At 40.4% G+C, this 16,039-nt stretch overlaps 1 protein-coding gene across 1 annotated transcript in view; it reads left to right on the top strand.

Moving 5' to 3' along the window:
• CNTNAP5 (contactin associated protein family member 5) overlaps nt 1-16,039 on the top strand; it is a 777,193-nt gene that overhangs the window by 347,042 nt on the left and 414,112 nt on the right. The window contains exon 5 of the mRNA XM_084892213.1: nt 12,898-13,101. Coding sequence (XP_084748339.1) covers nt 12,898-13,101 — 204 coding nt within the window. The remainder of the gene's footprint in view (nt 1-12,897; nt 13,102-16,039) is intronic.

Genomic DNA, 16,039 nt, shown 5'->3' on the forward strand with positions numbered 1-16,039 from the left:
CCCCTCTGGAGGCTTAGGTTGTCTGGGCTCCTGTCTGGGCTTTCTGCTTGAATTCTTTAAATGATAAGAAGCTAATTAATTTTAAAGCGTTATAAATCCTGATAAGATTTAATGATCTGTCAGGCTTCCCAAATTATTCATTAAAAAATATAGACATCAGCTTATACCTCAGGTTGCCTCCTTTAAAAAAAAATGCAACAACAAAAAACACCTTTCTCCTATGGGGTTAATTATTACCAAATAGTGCCATCCAAAATTCATCCACCTCTGAGCTGAAGTCCTATTCTTCCCAAGAGAAATTTCTTTGCCATCCCAGTCTCAGCTGCCCTCTTTGTGGTTGCTCTCATCCTCTGTGGCCACTTCTCATGCAGGGCGGAGGTTATGAAGTTGTAGGCTTCATCTTTGGCTTGCTAAGGCCCTTTGGCCACTTTACAGGGAACCACAAAAGGCCACAGACTGGAGACAGGGAGGCAGGATAACGGCCATCAGACCTGCGCTTAGAGACACCAATGTAGCTTCGAATTCTATTCCGGATATCATAGCATTTTATAAGTGCATTAAAACAACCAAAGCCATTCACTGTCGTTGCTTCATTTTATTGACAATGAAATCGAGGCCTAGAGATATCTTCAAATTGAGTTAGTCTAAGAAGAAATCTGCCTACTTCTCTTTCTCTTGTCTCATATAGAAATATATGAAATATATTTTCTAATGGGAGACACATATACATATGTATGTGCAATAAAAACACATTAAGTGAAAAACAGGTTTTGGTTGATTGAGGATCTGAACATATTTTCCACAATCAACATCTCCCAGTACCCCCTTTCTGCTAGGCTTTGGAGCTACAGCACTGAATAAGAGGAGCCCTGCTCTTCAGGAACTCAGGCTGTAGCAGTGTGGGAGGCAGGCACAAATTCTTTCAGTGGAGATGGAGGGAACCCGTCCTCTTTGAGGCTTGCACGGGAGGGAGACCCACAGCTAGCAATTTTTCATGATGGACTAATGCTTGTGATGTTTCTGACTGCATGGTTTTCTGCCCATGAACCTATGCTAATGATGGCAATTTTAACAGAAATATTAAAAGGAAAAATGACCAAATGCAGCACTGGTTTTTCACACAGTGCCAAGGCCTTGCCTCCTGCAGTTTGTTTTATGCTCACTCTGTTGAAATGGTCACCTGGGTAATTTACTGTTACTCCTCCCACTGGCCTCTTGTACAAAGTTCAGAAGACTGTACCCAGGTAGAATCATTAACAAAGAATGTTCAATTCCCCCAAATATAAAACTGTGGCAAGTTTTTTGTGTTTTTTGTTCCCCCCCAAAAAAATAAATAACTAGTCTTGGGAGGGGAAATTGCGGTTCTCTTCTCCAGTTTTGACACAGCCCTTTAAATGTCTCTGCTTGTGCGAACACGCTGTCAGGGAGCAATTGTATGTTGTGGCTAAAGACCAAAGATGGTCCTCTGAAGCAGGAAGCAGCTCACCACTGCTTTATGCCATTTTCACAGCGGCTGGCTGCTCAGTGTCAGCGTCAGTCTTGAAGATTCTTTCTGTGAACTGGTGAATAGATTGTGAAACCTTATTCCCTTCTTGGAAGCTTTTGTTAGCCTGTCTGCACCCTGGTGGGGGTGACCTGCCATGTTTCCCACTGCACTTTCCCCTGGGGTGATCAGCTTGCTTCCTGTACTGTGTCCCAGTTGAATTATCTAGGGCTCTCTGCTTAGTTGATGTTATTGGCTCTGAGTCCCTTGATGGGGTGACCTGCATCCCAATCATCTTTGTATCTCACAACACAGCACACTGACTGAAAAGTGTACAGAATATGCCAATCTGTGTCAGGGAATTTAGGAACAAACAAAGCATTTCTACTGCTTTGGAAGTTCCATAAATGAATGAATGATTTTGGCATAATCTTTGTGATTAGAGAGCAGCCCAGTTGAACTACAAATTTGGAGTTTACTCAGAGATGCCTACAGATATGGGGTATGTGCAGCTGTGTCTCACTCTAAGAGCTAAAATAATACTATGCTGCAGTTAGGATTGGAGTTTGGAGTTTTGTCTTTTTAATATTATTACTGTTTTTTCTGTGTTGTCTCCTTGACACCTGTCCTGTTTTTTCCTGCTGTCATGCATAGTAAAGTGAGAAATTCTGTAAGGAAATCTATTCTTAGGAGTTGGCACAGTTAGCTTTAGGAATTTACCTAGTTGTCATAGTTTATCTGAGGTTATCATGTGCCTCTGATGAGGCCTGGAAAAGTCACAGAATTGGTGGAGGATCTGTGCAAATTTGAATTGATGGTGGGAACCTGTGTGGTTTGTGGATTGCTAGCCAAAGACCTGGATAATTCAGAGCAAGTGTGTGATTTGAGTAATCATGTTGCTTGTATGTTTGTTAGGAGAGTAGCTTTCACTGTGATTGTATTGAAAACCTCGCTGATTTTGAGTAACTGAAGGGTCTGAGTGAGAGGAATTGTCTCCAGGGAATTGAATTTCTCCTGCCCACACCAGCTGGGCTTTCCAGACCTTGAGGATGGCGATCCAGCCAGTGGTCCGCACAGAGCCCTGCTCAGCTCACCTGGAATTCCAGGTGGGAATCTTTTATTCAGTGGAACTCTTTTTCCACTGGTTTGCTGACAAACTACTAACATCCATCAAATGTGACAGAATATGCCTCCAGAACTCTGTCCCTCCCAGAAAACAGACTATGACAGCCGGGTTAGCAATTATGGGCTCAGTGAAAGTCAGCCAGCATGAGTGCTTCTCAGCACTCTGGGATTCAGGGGGCATGTCTCAGTACTCCTGGATTGATACAGAGGGTGTGTCTCAGTGCTCCTGGGTGGATGAGGGGGGGGTGTCTCAGTACTTCTGGATGGATGAGGGGGGGTGTCTCAGTACTCCTGTGTGGATGAGGGGGATGTCTCAGTACTCCTGTGTGGATGAGGGGGGTGTCTCAGTACTCCTGGGTGGATGAGGGGGGGTGTCTCAGTACTCCTGTGTGGATGAGGGGGGGTGTCTCAGTACTCCTGTGTGGATGGGGGGGGTGTCTCAGTACTCCTCGGTGGATGAGGGGGGGTTGTCTCAGTACTCCTGGGTGGATGAGGGGGGTTTGTCTCAGTACTCCTGGGTGGATGAGGAGTGTGTCTCTCAGTACTCCTGGGTGGATGAGAGGGCATGTCTCAGTACTCTTGGATGCATTGTGGTGAGTGCCTCATTTATCCTACCTGAAGGGAGAGTTTGTGAGCTGTGGGAACTGCCTTTTTCCTGAGGTCTCTTGGTCCATAGCTGGCCTGTCTTTCATGCTTTAGGAAAGTCTGCTAATGTATGGCCATCTCAACAAGCCACAAATTGAATTGAATTGAGTTTACAATAATGAGGTTCTAACAATCAATGTTTTAAAAGGGCGAGAAATTGTCTACTCCTGGAAGTAAATGCCTTAGAGCAGGGTCCTGGGTCTCACTGCTGATGAGGTAAGGAGCTCTGATGTGTGGTCAGCTTGCACCAATGGCAGGACTAGGAGAAACACAGCAAAATACCCACCGGGTCATATTAGGGCTTTACACCTTGTCAAGGGGCAAAGGGAACTGGTAATTCCACTGAGAAGGGCGGGCTGAGTAGCCAGGAGAGGAATGGGGGCTGATCAAATAAGTGACACAGATAAACTTACTACAAACCAGAGAGTTTTCCTAAAAACCAAGCCTGACTTTGTGCTTTCCATACTTCACATACTTTGATAATTATTCCTCTATTGACCTCAAGGTCACATTGAAATCCTCATTATTTTATTTTTAAATGCTCTCCATCATTGAATACCTCACTTTGCTCCCAACCCTAGACTCCCTCTGCTCTGGGGGACCCTGTGTTTTGGCACAGAGTTTTGGGGCCTCAGTAATCATCAGGATCACCTGAAGGCACAAAGCAGCTTTTCCTATCCCATAGGTTGGCCAGGAGGTCCCAAATCCTGTAGATGCCACACTTCTGGGGCCACAGCGGCAGCAGGTCTGAATCCTGGGCACTGAGGTTGACCTGCACTGTCCTCATGCAGGAACAGTGGCTCCGCCTCCTGCTGGCCTGCAGTCTTGGGTGTCACATCTCCACATCATCAGGGCACTCCATTGAGTTTATCAGGGTTTGACCTGTGCTGAACTGGCTCTGCCATGTTGAGTGGCTTTCACACATGCAAAAATGAGTGATGAGAGACCACAAAAGTCAGCGAGGATCAAGATTGGAGCTTAGTGGAGAAAGTGAGGGTAGGAAGGATATCATCTATCTCCCACAAAGAGCCCCTCAGATATGTGTGTGATTCCCATGTCCTTTCTGTAAAGAATCACCTTTCTGAGTGGACTTAGTCTCTGAAGAGCAGAAACCACAAATTCACATCAACTTTCAATAAAACTTCCTGTTTAGCATTACCTTCCTTTAAAATTGGCATTTCCTTTCTTGTGTGTGCATATGCACACACATACACACACATGCATGCACACACACACATACACTCTCCAGCATATATCTGCTTCTCACTGTATGAAGCCACTATACAGAAGATATAATTCTTACCAACTTTCCCTTTTTTATGATGGAGAAGGTTTATTTTCCTGTGTATATCTTTGGGCAAGTATATGGCCATTCTGTGCTTTGTCTTTCCCCCTTTTCATAAATGGGGAAAACATGAACGTTGAAAAGCTGTTAAGGACATTAAATTAGGCAAATGTGCTAATTAGTTCCTTTTCTGTAGAAAGTGAATTACTAAAGTCAGAGTAAGAAATCTGAGTTGCTGAGGAGAATAAAGAAGATACATTTAATTTTCTGTTGTTAACAGTGTATCCTTAGAACTATTAATACATTCTGAGGTGATCATACACCTCCCCAGCTGCCAATAGGAGCCTATTTCTACTCTTTGCACATTTTCTAGCAGTTTTCATTTTTGTTTGTTTGTTTGCTTGTTTCTATAATGTTAAAGAGAATCTTCTTTCAAAATGTGTGTGTTGATGTCATAACAAAATCCGATGCCCCAAATTAAGTACCAAACCAGAGGGTCAAGACAAATGTTTATAAAACCTAATGTGAAAACCAGTTTAAAATAGGGTTGCTTGAAAAGCAACATTTTTTATAAATATGCATCTTTATTGTTATCATTTCAAATCTGTTTGTCCAAGTGAAGTTGGGAATGCTGACTACTTCACCTTGGTCCAGTGCCTGGGGGAAATATTAAATATTCAGTTGGGGAAAACTTTCTCTCTTCTTAAAAAGCTATTTTTTACACTCTGCTTTTCCATTTGTGGAACAGCTGATGCACTTTGTATGTGACTTAATTAATATTGCAAAGGTACAGGGTGTTTGCTGAGTTCTCTTAGATTGGCCAAGTTTATGTCGTTAGTTGTTGGTGGTCCCAGAGGGCAGCCTGCTCTTTGCCAGGCTGATTCTATGCTCTCCAAAGGGCTCTCTCACCTCTACACTCAGGAGCATGTATGACCAATGCAGGGGTCACCTCTAAAGTGGCTGAGTGTATGCCCCAGGGAGATGAACCCTCATAGTGTGAGGGGCAGCCGACTGCTACAGAGTCCAGGCAGGTGATCCTTTAGGAAGTCAAGGGCAACCATCATCATTGCGGGAGCCTATGTAGCTCCCTGGGTTACTGAGCCATTTTACAGGTGTTTCTCAACAGATCAATGCTCTGGCTCAATGAGCGGGTTAGTGCATACCTGACCTTGCCCTCTGGGGATGCACTGCCATGCTGCAGAGATGGCCTGCCAACATCAGGGAACAGCCATGTATCAAATTGCAGCTGGAGGTTACTTTTGAAGGGAGTAGCAGGGCACATAGAAGGAGACTAGCCAACTAACTATCCAGAGGAAGCTGTTAAAGAAAGGACCAAGCTGAGCTGAGCATCAGTGTCAGAGAGAGGGGGTCCGCACTTGGAAAGTGCACAGCACACTCAGAGCGGGGGTAGGCCAGGTGCCTTAGGATGAATTCTTAGCTCTGCTACTTGCTAACTATGTACTTTGTGCCATAGTTTTCTCATTTGTAAAACAGATATAATAGCAGTATGTCCCTCAGGGGGTGCTTACTTAGGTTAAATAAGTTCATACACAGAAGCATTTAGAGCATTACAGGGTTCAGGGTGTACACTTAGTTACCCTAAGTTACCCTCCACCATCCCTCCACACACAGGACATTCACATGATACAAACACACGAGTACAAGGTGCTCAGAGGGGAGGCACTGTGCGCTGGTGCGGCAGTGGCAGATGAGGTGGGAAAGTCATTTAACGCTGGATACTGCTGGGTTTTAGAGATCCGGTTTAATTTTAATGCCAGGGGTTCACTGAAAGGCTTCAGCACAGGTGATGTGTGATGTTACTTGTTTTATGAGAGTGTTAGAATGGGCCAGGGCAGGTGATGAAAGGTAAACCAGGGAGGGTGGTTCGGAGGTTATTTGTAATATGGAAGGTGATGATGAGGGCTTGAATGCATGCCTGCTCAGTGTGACGTGAAGGATACTGAGTCCCACACTCTAACAGAATTTCTTCATACCATGTTCTTTATACTGCCCACATCTCATGCATCACGCCTTGGCCACCACAGCCATTCTTTGGATTAATGATGAAATGAGGGAATGCAATGCTCTTGAGTGACTAGTCATCCCCAGGTATGAGTTTTATATAATAGTCACAGTGACTTTGTGGATAGCTTTCTCTCGGCTGTGTTTTACAGATAGAAACACTGAATCTCAGAGATGTTAAAAAGGTTGCCTCAAGTTTACCTGCCAGTCAGTAGCAAAACAGAATTGAAATCCAGGTTTGTCAGATTTCTACAATATTTTCTTTTGTTTCTATTATATAAATTGGCTGAGTTTTCTTAAGATCCCATAGCAAAACAGAGATGTTTTCTTAGGGATAACCTATGTCATCTAATTTAAGTCATTAATTTTGTAACTAAATTAGCTATACATTTGAGGAGATGGTAGTAGATGATGAATTCTGTGGGGAATTGGGAGAGTTACAGGAGTAGAGAACTAGGAAGTCTGAGACATACAGCACAGGTGTCTTCTTTTAAAACTTACATTTATTGCTGAAAGTCTCACAGTTGTCCCCTTTGTTAATTTTTTCCATTGATCCCCTGCAACCTGCCCTGCCCTTCCCAGGGTTTCACCACACCGTGTCCATTGTCCATGCCCATGGGTCATTGCATATATGCATATAAGGTCTCTATTTAATCTCTCCCTTTCCACCCAGCCACCCACTCCCACCTTTCCTCTGAAACATCATGCATTTGTTACATGCTTTTATGTATATGCATATATTTTGTTCACTACATTTCATAATTGAAAGGGATGATGTGATAATTATCTTTCTCTGACTGGCGTATTTCCCTTAGCGTAATACTCTCCAGGTCCACCATGCTGTTGCAAATAGTAAGAGTTTCTTCTTTTTACAGCCATGTATCAATAGTATACCACTTTATGAAAAGACCACAGGATTTTTGGGTAATGAACACTTGGGCTGTTTCCAAATCTTAGATATTGCAAATTGTGCTATTGTTAACATATGGGTGAATACATTATTCCCTATTGGTGTTTCTGGCTTCTTGTGGTATATCAGTGGCCCGGTGCACAAAATTTGTGCATGGGGGTGTGTGTCCCTCAGAGCCCAGCTTGCACCATCTCCAATCTGGGACCCCTCCGGAGATATCTGGCTGCCAGTTTAGGCCTAGTCTCTAAACTAGCAGTCGAACATCCCTCTTGCAATCTGGGGCCACAGGCTCTTAATGCTCACCTGCCTGACTGCCTGATCACCCCTAACCACTCTGTCTTCCAGCTTCTCACCCCCAAATGCCCTCCCTGCTGGCCTGATCAGCCCCAACACCTCCCCCTCCAGCTGGATCACCCCTGACCACCTATGCCTTGGTTCCACCCCCATGCCATTGTCCAGAAGGACATTAGGAAGGTCTCCTGGCCTAATTAGCATATTATCCTTTTATTAGTATAGATTTCTAGAAAAGGGATCACTGGGTCAAATGGAAGTTCCTTATTTAATTTTTTGAAGAAGCTCCATACTGTTTCTCATGATGGCTACACCAGTTTGCATTCCAAACAGCAGTGTACATCTTCTCTAACACTTGCCCTTTGTTGATTTGTTGATGATAGTCATGTGTGAGGTGACACCTCACTGTCATTTTAATTTGCATCTCTCAGATGATTAGAGACTTTAAGTATTTTATTCATGTCTTTTGGCCATCTGCATTTTCACTTTATATAAATGTCTATATAGATTCTTTGCCCATTTTCTCATTGTATACCTTGTCTTCCTTTTTTTAAGTTATATGAGTTCCTTTTATATTTTGTAAATTAACCCCTTATTGAATTTATTATTGGAAAAATATATTCTCTCTTGTAGTGGGCTCTCTTTTCATTTTCTTGCTGATTTCATATATATATATATATATATATATATATATATATATATATACATATATATATATATATATTTATCAAATTTTTACAGAGAGGAAGAGAGAGGGATAGAGAGTTAGAAACATTGATGAGAGAGAATCATCGATCAGCTGCCTCTTTCACACCCCCTACTGGGGATATGCCTACAACCAAGGTACATGCCCTTGACCGGAATCGAACCTGGGACCTATCAATCCTCAGGCTGATGCTCTATCCACTGAGCCAAACCAGTTTTGGCTGTTGGTTTCTTTTGTTCTGCAAAAAGCTTTTTATTTTGATACTAGATACATGGTGAACAAAATTTGTGCATGGGGCCGATGGTGTCCCTCAGCCTGGCCTGCACCCTCTACAATCCAGGACCCCTCATGGGAGTCCAACTGCTGTTTTAGGCCCCAAACCAGCAGTTGGACATCCTTTAACAATCAGGACTGCTGACTCCTAACTGCTCACCTGCCTGCCTGCCTGATTGCCCCTAAACAAGTCTGCCTGCCAGCCTGATTGCCCCAACTCCCCAGCCCTGCCAACCTAATTACCCCCAATTGCCCTCCTCTGCCAGCCAGATGGTCCCAACTGCTCTCCCCTGCAGGCCTAGTTCTCCCAACTGCCCTACCCTGCCAGCCTTGTTGCCCCTAATTGCCATGCCCTGCAGGCCTGGTTGCCCCCAACTGTCTTTCCTTGCTGGCCTGATTGCCTACAACTGCCCTCCTGCCGGCCATCTTGTGGTGGCCATCTTTGTGATGGCCATCTTGTGGCGGCCATCTTGTGGTGGCCATCTTTGTGATGGCCATCTTGTGGTGGCCATCTTGTGGCGGCCATTTTGTGGTGGCCATCTTGTGGCAACCTCGTGCAAGGGCATGACACAATGCCACCTAGGTTTTTATTATATAGAATAGTCCCATTTGTTTATTTTATTCTTAGTTTCATTTGCCAAAGGTTATGTATCAGAACAAATTAATCTGAGAGATGTCTCAGATTTTGCTACCTATGGATTTTTAAAAGATTTTTATGGTTTCCTAACTTATGTTTTAGTCTTTTATCTATTTTGAGTTTATTCTTGTGTTTGATGTAATTTGGTTGTCTATTTTCATTTTTTTTTTTGCATGTACCTGTCCAATTATCCAATGCCATTTATTGAAAGACTGCCTTTACTCCATAGCATGCTCTTGCCTCTTTTTCAAATATCAATTGAGCATAATGGCTTGGACCAATTTCTGGGTTTCTGGGTTCTCTGTTTGTTCCCTTGATCTATAGCTTATTCTTGTGCCAATATCAGGCTGTTTTGAATATAGTGCTTTTGCAGTATTACTTGATATCTGCTTTTGTGATTTTTCCACTTTGTTCTTCTTTTTCAAAATTGCTGCAGCTATTTGAGAACGTTTTGCTTTCATATAAATTTTTTGAGTGTTTGTTCTGGATATGGAAAATATGCTGTTGGTATATTAATAGGAATTGCATTGTGCTGGGGCTGACCAGCACACCCTGCATGATGGATGAATGATTACTCTGATACATGTTTCTGTGAAAGAGAGAGCTAAGGGACTCCCTGGCTAGAAAAACCAAACAGCCCCATTCGCATGTCTCCTTAGGCTTTTATTAAACAACAGCTTGAACTATTAGATACTATCAGTAGGGTAAGAATACACATGTGTCTTCAGCATCCTTTAAGCAAAGACATCTAAAGACTAAGCATAAAGATTTCAGTAAAAACCCAAGAACTTGCACATTCACAGACTTGTTTGGAAAGATCAAGGCAAGGGCTGTTGCCTTCAGCCAACTCCCCCAGGAAGTTCTGATCTTTCAGAGTTTCCTCCTTACAGATTTCCCAACCAATTCCATGCTTCCCCATAGCATTGAATCTATAGATTGCTTTGAGTAGTGCGAACATTTTAATGATGTTTGTTCTACCAATCCATGAATATGGTGTATTCTTCCACTTATTTATATCTCTTTTTATAATGCTCCTGCAGTTTTCTGAGTATAGGTCTTTTACCTTCATGGTTAAGTTTATCTCTAAGTATCTTAATGTTTTTGTCATTGCAATGATAAATAGGATTTAATATATATATATATATATGTGTATGTATATATATACTCTTTTGGAGAGTTAATTATTAATATTTTAAAAGGCCATCAAATTCTAGGTGTTAATTTTGTATCCTGTATGCTGCCAAAATCATTTATTAAACCTAGTAGTTTTTTTTGGTAAAGTCTTTAGGGTTTTCTATGTATAATATTATGTCATATCCAAATCATGACAGTTTTACTTCCTCCTTTCCAATTTGGAAGCCTTTTATTCTTGTTTGATTGCTGTGACTAGGACTTCCATTACCATATTAAACAAGAATGATGGCAGCAGACATTCCTATCTTGTTCCTGTTTTTAGGGGAAATGGTTTCAGTTTGTGCCCAATGAGTATACTATTGGCTATAGATTTGTCACATATGATTCCTCTATTTGCACTTTGCTGACAATTTTTTATCCAAACTGGGAATTGAATTTTGTCAGACACTTTTTCTGCATCAGTTGATATGACCATGGAATTTTTTTTCTTTCAATTTATTTATGTAATGTTTTTTTGTTTACCATATTTATTAATTTGCAAATATTGCATCAGATTTGCATCCCTGGAATAAATCCCACTTGATCATGGTGTATGATCATTTTAATATGTTGCTGGATTTGATTTGCTAATATTTTGTTGAGGATTTTAACATCTATGGCCTGTAATTCTCTTTCTTTATAGTATTTTTATATGGTTTTGGAATAAGGCTAATGCTAACCTCATAAAAAAAAACAAAAAACTTGGAAGTGTTTTTCTCTGGGATATTTTTTTTAATAGTTTGAGGAGCATAGGTCTTAGTTATTAGAATGTTTGGTAAAACTCCCCTGTGAAGCCATATGGACCAGTACTTTTGTAGTTTTAGAGATTTTTGATTACTGCTTCAATTTCATCAGTATTTATTGGCCTATTCAGATTTGTTGATTCTTCCTGATTGAGTTTTGAAGATTGTATTTTTCTAAGAATGCGTATATTTAATCTATGTTGCCCAGCTTATTGTGGTATAGTTGTGCATAGTATTTTTTAATGATCCTTTGTATTTCTGTGTGGTCAGTTATTACTTAACAACTTTCTTTTCTGATTTTTTTTTATCCTCTCTGTTTCTTGATGAGTCTGGCTAGGAATTCACCAATCTGGTTTATCTTTCCTAAGAACCAATTTTGGTTTTATTGGTTTTTTATAATTTTTCCCTCTATGTCATTAATTTCCACTTCAATCTGTATTATTTCCTTCCTTCTACTTACTCTGGCCTTCATTGTTTTTCTTCTTCTACTTCTTTAAGTTGTAGGGTTAGATAGTTTATTAGAAGTTTTTCTTGTTTTTTGAGGTAGGCCTATAATGCTATGAAGTTCTCTCTCAGGACTACTTTCATTGTTTCCCATAGACTTTGGAGTGTGATTGCTGGGTAGTATGGTACGAGTATATTTAAATTTGTAAGAAACTGCCAACTTGTTATTCCACATCCCCACTAGCATTTGGTATTGTCAGTGCTTCAGAGTTAAATCATTCTGATAGGTGTGCAGTGATATCTCATTGTTGATCTAATTTGCATTTCCCTGATGACATATGATATGGAACATCTTTTCATATACTTATTTGCCATCTGTATATATTCCTTACTGAGGTAAAAATCCCTATTAACTTCTTGGCATATGATTTTTAGATATGTTTACACACACCCATTACATAAGTATATCTAAATTACATTTGTTTGACCTACTTTTGTTTTAGCAATTATAAACAAACATTCTTGTATATAAAGACTAACATTATAACTATCACCTGCACAAGACAGAGCCAGGGATAGTAAGGATGCGATATATCTGCCCTGTTTCCAAATAGCAAAGTCTTTCCAAATAGCAAACTTTTCTACCAAAACCAGAGAAAAATCTCAGAATCCTTCCCAACACAGGTATCTTAGTCTACGGTACTAATTGGTCAGATATAAATAATAGACTATGTTTTCATCTCTAACCGTGAGCCTGAAAGAAGGGGATCAGCGACTCTCATTATCAAGCAAAGCAAGAAGGAAGACAAATCACGAGGTATTATTTCAAAGTAGCATCTGACACAGCAGATCCTGACCTAGGTACTTGTGGTATTCTCATCCTGTTCCCGCAACAAAACTGACATATCACTAATGAGAGGTTTTGCTTCTAGGCTGATGATCAGTTCATTTTAACTCAGTTGTGTGGCGGTTGCCTGTTCATGAATTATTCCCCTGAGTCTAACTAAGATGGGTCTAGTCTATATTCTTCCCCTTCAAACAACAGGTCTTTCCAGATGTCAAAAACATGCCTATAAAATGGACAACAACTAAGTTGAGAAATAGAACTGGAAATTGAGAGAACATGCATTGATTTTTCTCCTTCTCTCTCTCTGTGCCAGAATCCGATGTTGCTGACTTTGATGGCAGGAGCTCCCTGCTGTACAGGTTCAATCAGAAGCTGCTGAGCACCCTCAAAGACGTGATCTCCCTGAAGTTCAAGAGCATCCAGGGGGATGGGGTCCTGTTCCATGGAGAAGGTCAGCGTGGAGACTATATCACCCTGGAGCTCCAGAAAGGGAGGCTCGCCCTGCACCTCAACTTGGGTAAGGTCAGGCTTTCCCCCATGTAGGCCAGCCTGTGGGAAATGCCTCTTGGCAGCAGAGTGTAGTCCTCGTCCTCCTAGATTGTATGGAAGTGCTTGGAGCACAATTCATGTTAGAGAAGAAAAATACCACATTTAGAAATGGTTAAGCCATAAAAAGCATTATTTAAATTAGATAATATTGATATGTAAGAAGGGATACAAGCTAAGTGCCATGACTTATATTGCTTGATAACTTATTTATTTACTAGTGGCCTGGTGCACATTCATGAACATTGAAGGGAATTAATTAAAAACATGATATAACAACAACAAAGACATAATATAAAAACAACAAAAACATAATATAAAAACAACATTGATAAAAACAATGGCTGATAAATCTATTAAACTTATTCTAATATCTCCTTGTATACCACATTAAGAAAAACACTTTCAGAGTGCAATTTCCCTATGATGAAGTGTACAGAACTTTAACTTTGACATCGCATGTTCCTAGGACTCCAGAGAAAGCAACATATAACTGATGATGTCCAAAAATGGGTTCAGGTAGGAATATTCCTACTCTGTCTAGATTGGTGCCAGCAAGAGCTTTATATGTATCCCACATGTACGAGTCAACATTTATTTTTAAATTGCCAGTGCATGTCATATGTACCAGCTGGTAGGTTGGTCAGATGGTCAGACGGATGGACGATTGGTCACTTAGCCTTTTATATAGTATATAGATTACCTATCTATCTATTTATTTGTTAAAGAATTTTTAAAATAATTGACAAATTTAAACACACACGCACAAACACACACACACACACACACACACACACACGTCATACATAATATAATGAGGCATTTTCACAATCCATTCTATTTAGTACATTTATGAAAGTTAAGTTTCAGGAGAAAAAAGGAAAAGTGCATTTTAATTTCTTAGTGTTTGTTACAGGAATAAATGTGCCATGCGTATGAGAAAAATCTAAGTAGCTGGGCATTCCTGGATCTTGTTAAAGGAAGCACTGCTCTCTTTAGGTGTCCTGGCTGTGCTGGGGGAGCTCTAGACTTGCCAAATGCAGGCTACGTGAGTACAGAATGCCCTCTTGTCTTCTACACATGTGGGTCACAGGCTTCTTACTGTGGGTTGGCATCTATAATGGCCTTCCTCACCTCAGGCAGATCTTCATTCCATTGCAATCAACTTCCCATCCCCACAAAAAAGAAAGGGCTCACCTTTCTTTATGTGATCAAAGGTACTTTTGAAAGAATGGTGAGCCAATTGCACATGGCAGGGAGCAGAGTTCCAAAAGATGCAAAAAAAAAAAAAAATCATATAAGAGTGAAGAAAAAAGAAGTGACCATTTTCCTGTCCCCCATTTGATAAACATTTGTATTAAGGAATGGGATGGATATTATACCCGTGAAAGTGAATTATCAATCAGTATTTACTGTCAGAGAGTAAGAGAAATTTATAGCAGAATTGCATATATAAGTTCAAGTTGCATAAAAAACTGGGGAAATCATAGATGAATGAATTTTAGCAATTAGAAGGAAAGACATACGAATGAAGATTAATTCAGACTCATCCAAAACCCAAACCATGTTTATCTTTATTAGGGGGATTTGTGAGTGTCTTCATAACCTCCATTGTGAATATCAGCAGAGGTAACAAGTATAACCTGTGAAATCCTAAATTTAACGCATAAAATTGACACCAATTGTTTTAGATTAACTGTACTGGAAAGGCATATTTAAAAGTGGAGTTTTACCAAGAATAATGCATAATAGAAATTGCTAGTAACATAATTGTTCATATTTTAGCAATTTATCAATGACTACCTGAAGGATAGACATACAAATATTCAGCAGAGATGTGTTCATTCATTAACTGACCATCAAATTCCAGGAAAGAAGTATGGATAAATGAAATGGGCACCTCCCCATTTACAGGAGGCAAAGAGCATTTGTGGGTGAAGTTATTATTACTTGCCAGTATATCTAGAGTCTTCTGTTAGTGATATTAAATCTGTCAGTTGAAGCTATTTAGATTTACAATTTCTATATGCCATTCACCCCCTACAGCTTTGTTTCCATGCATGTTGATGGAAAGAGCCAAAGAGCCGGTGTGGTCATGCAACAGATTTCAATGTAATTGCAGGCATGTACTGGCTATGTATTATGGGGAAAGTTGCATAATTTACAAGTCTTTTTTACTCATTTCTGATGTGGGCTAATAATAACTATCTTACAGAACATGGAAATTAAAACCCCAAATTACTATAAATGAGTAATTTATGTCAGTAAATGAACATGAGCAAGTATCAAAAACAGAAGCTCTTAATATTACTAATTTATTCAACACACATTTTAATGTCCCATAACCTGTACCACACCGTCTTTCTGAAAAGAGATATATGTTAAGATAAACAGGACCTGTTCCTTGTGATAATACATAGACACAAATGAAGCCTTTTCCCCCCTCCAAATTTCATCTCTTCTATATTTCTAACTATGGTGGTGGCAAAGTAAAACCTCATTTAGTAAATGATTCAGTCGTAAGAATGACTTTTTCTGTATTGTTTATAGTTTTGGAATGCCTTCATATTTTCACCTGCTCATGGATTTGCCCATTTCCATTGGTTTCCATGGTTTCCTGTATTTACCTGTTTATGCAGTTACCTGGGATAATTTTTTTAGTAGCTCCTTCTTTTAGACAGACACAGCTGTATGTCAGTACTGTATCTATCCATAGCTCAATTTTAGCCAGCAGATCCCTGAAAGCATCAATGTATGGGGAATTGCTTTGAATTGTCCATAATAAGAACTCTATAATGCAGGCTTCACTAGGGACAAGATAACACTTTGTTTATTGCTGAAACCGCAGAACCCAGGAGGGCACCTACCTGAAGTAGGCTCTTGAGGCAAATGGAAAAAAGGGCTTTCCA

This window comes from Pipistrellus hanaki, assembly GCF_964339955.1.
Source record: "Pipistrellus hanaki genome assembly, chromosome: 8".
In the NCBI taxonomy this organism is placed as follows: Eukaryota; Metazoa; Chordata; class Mammalia; order Chiroptera; family Vespertilionidae; genus Pipistrellus; species Pipistrellus hanaki.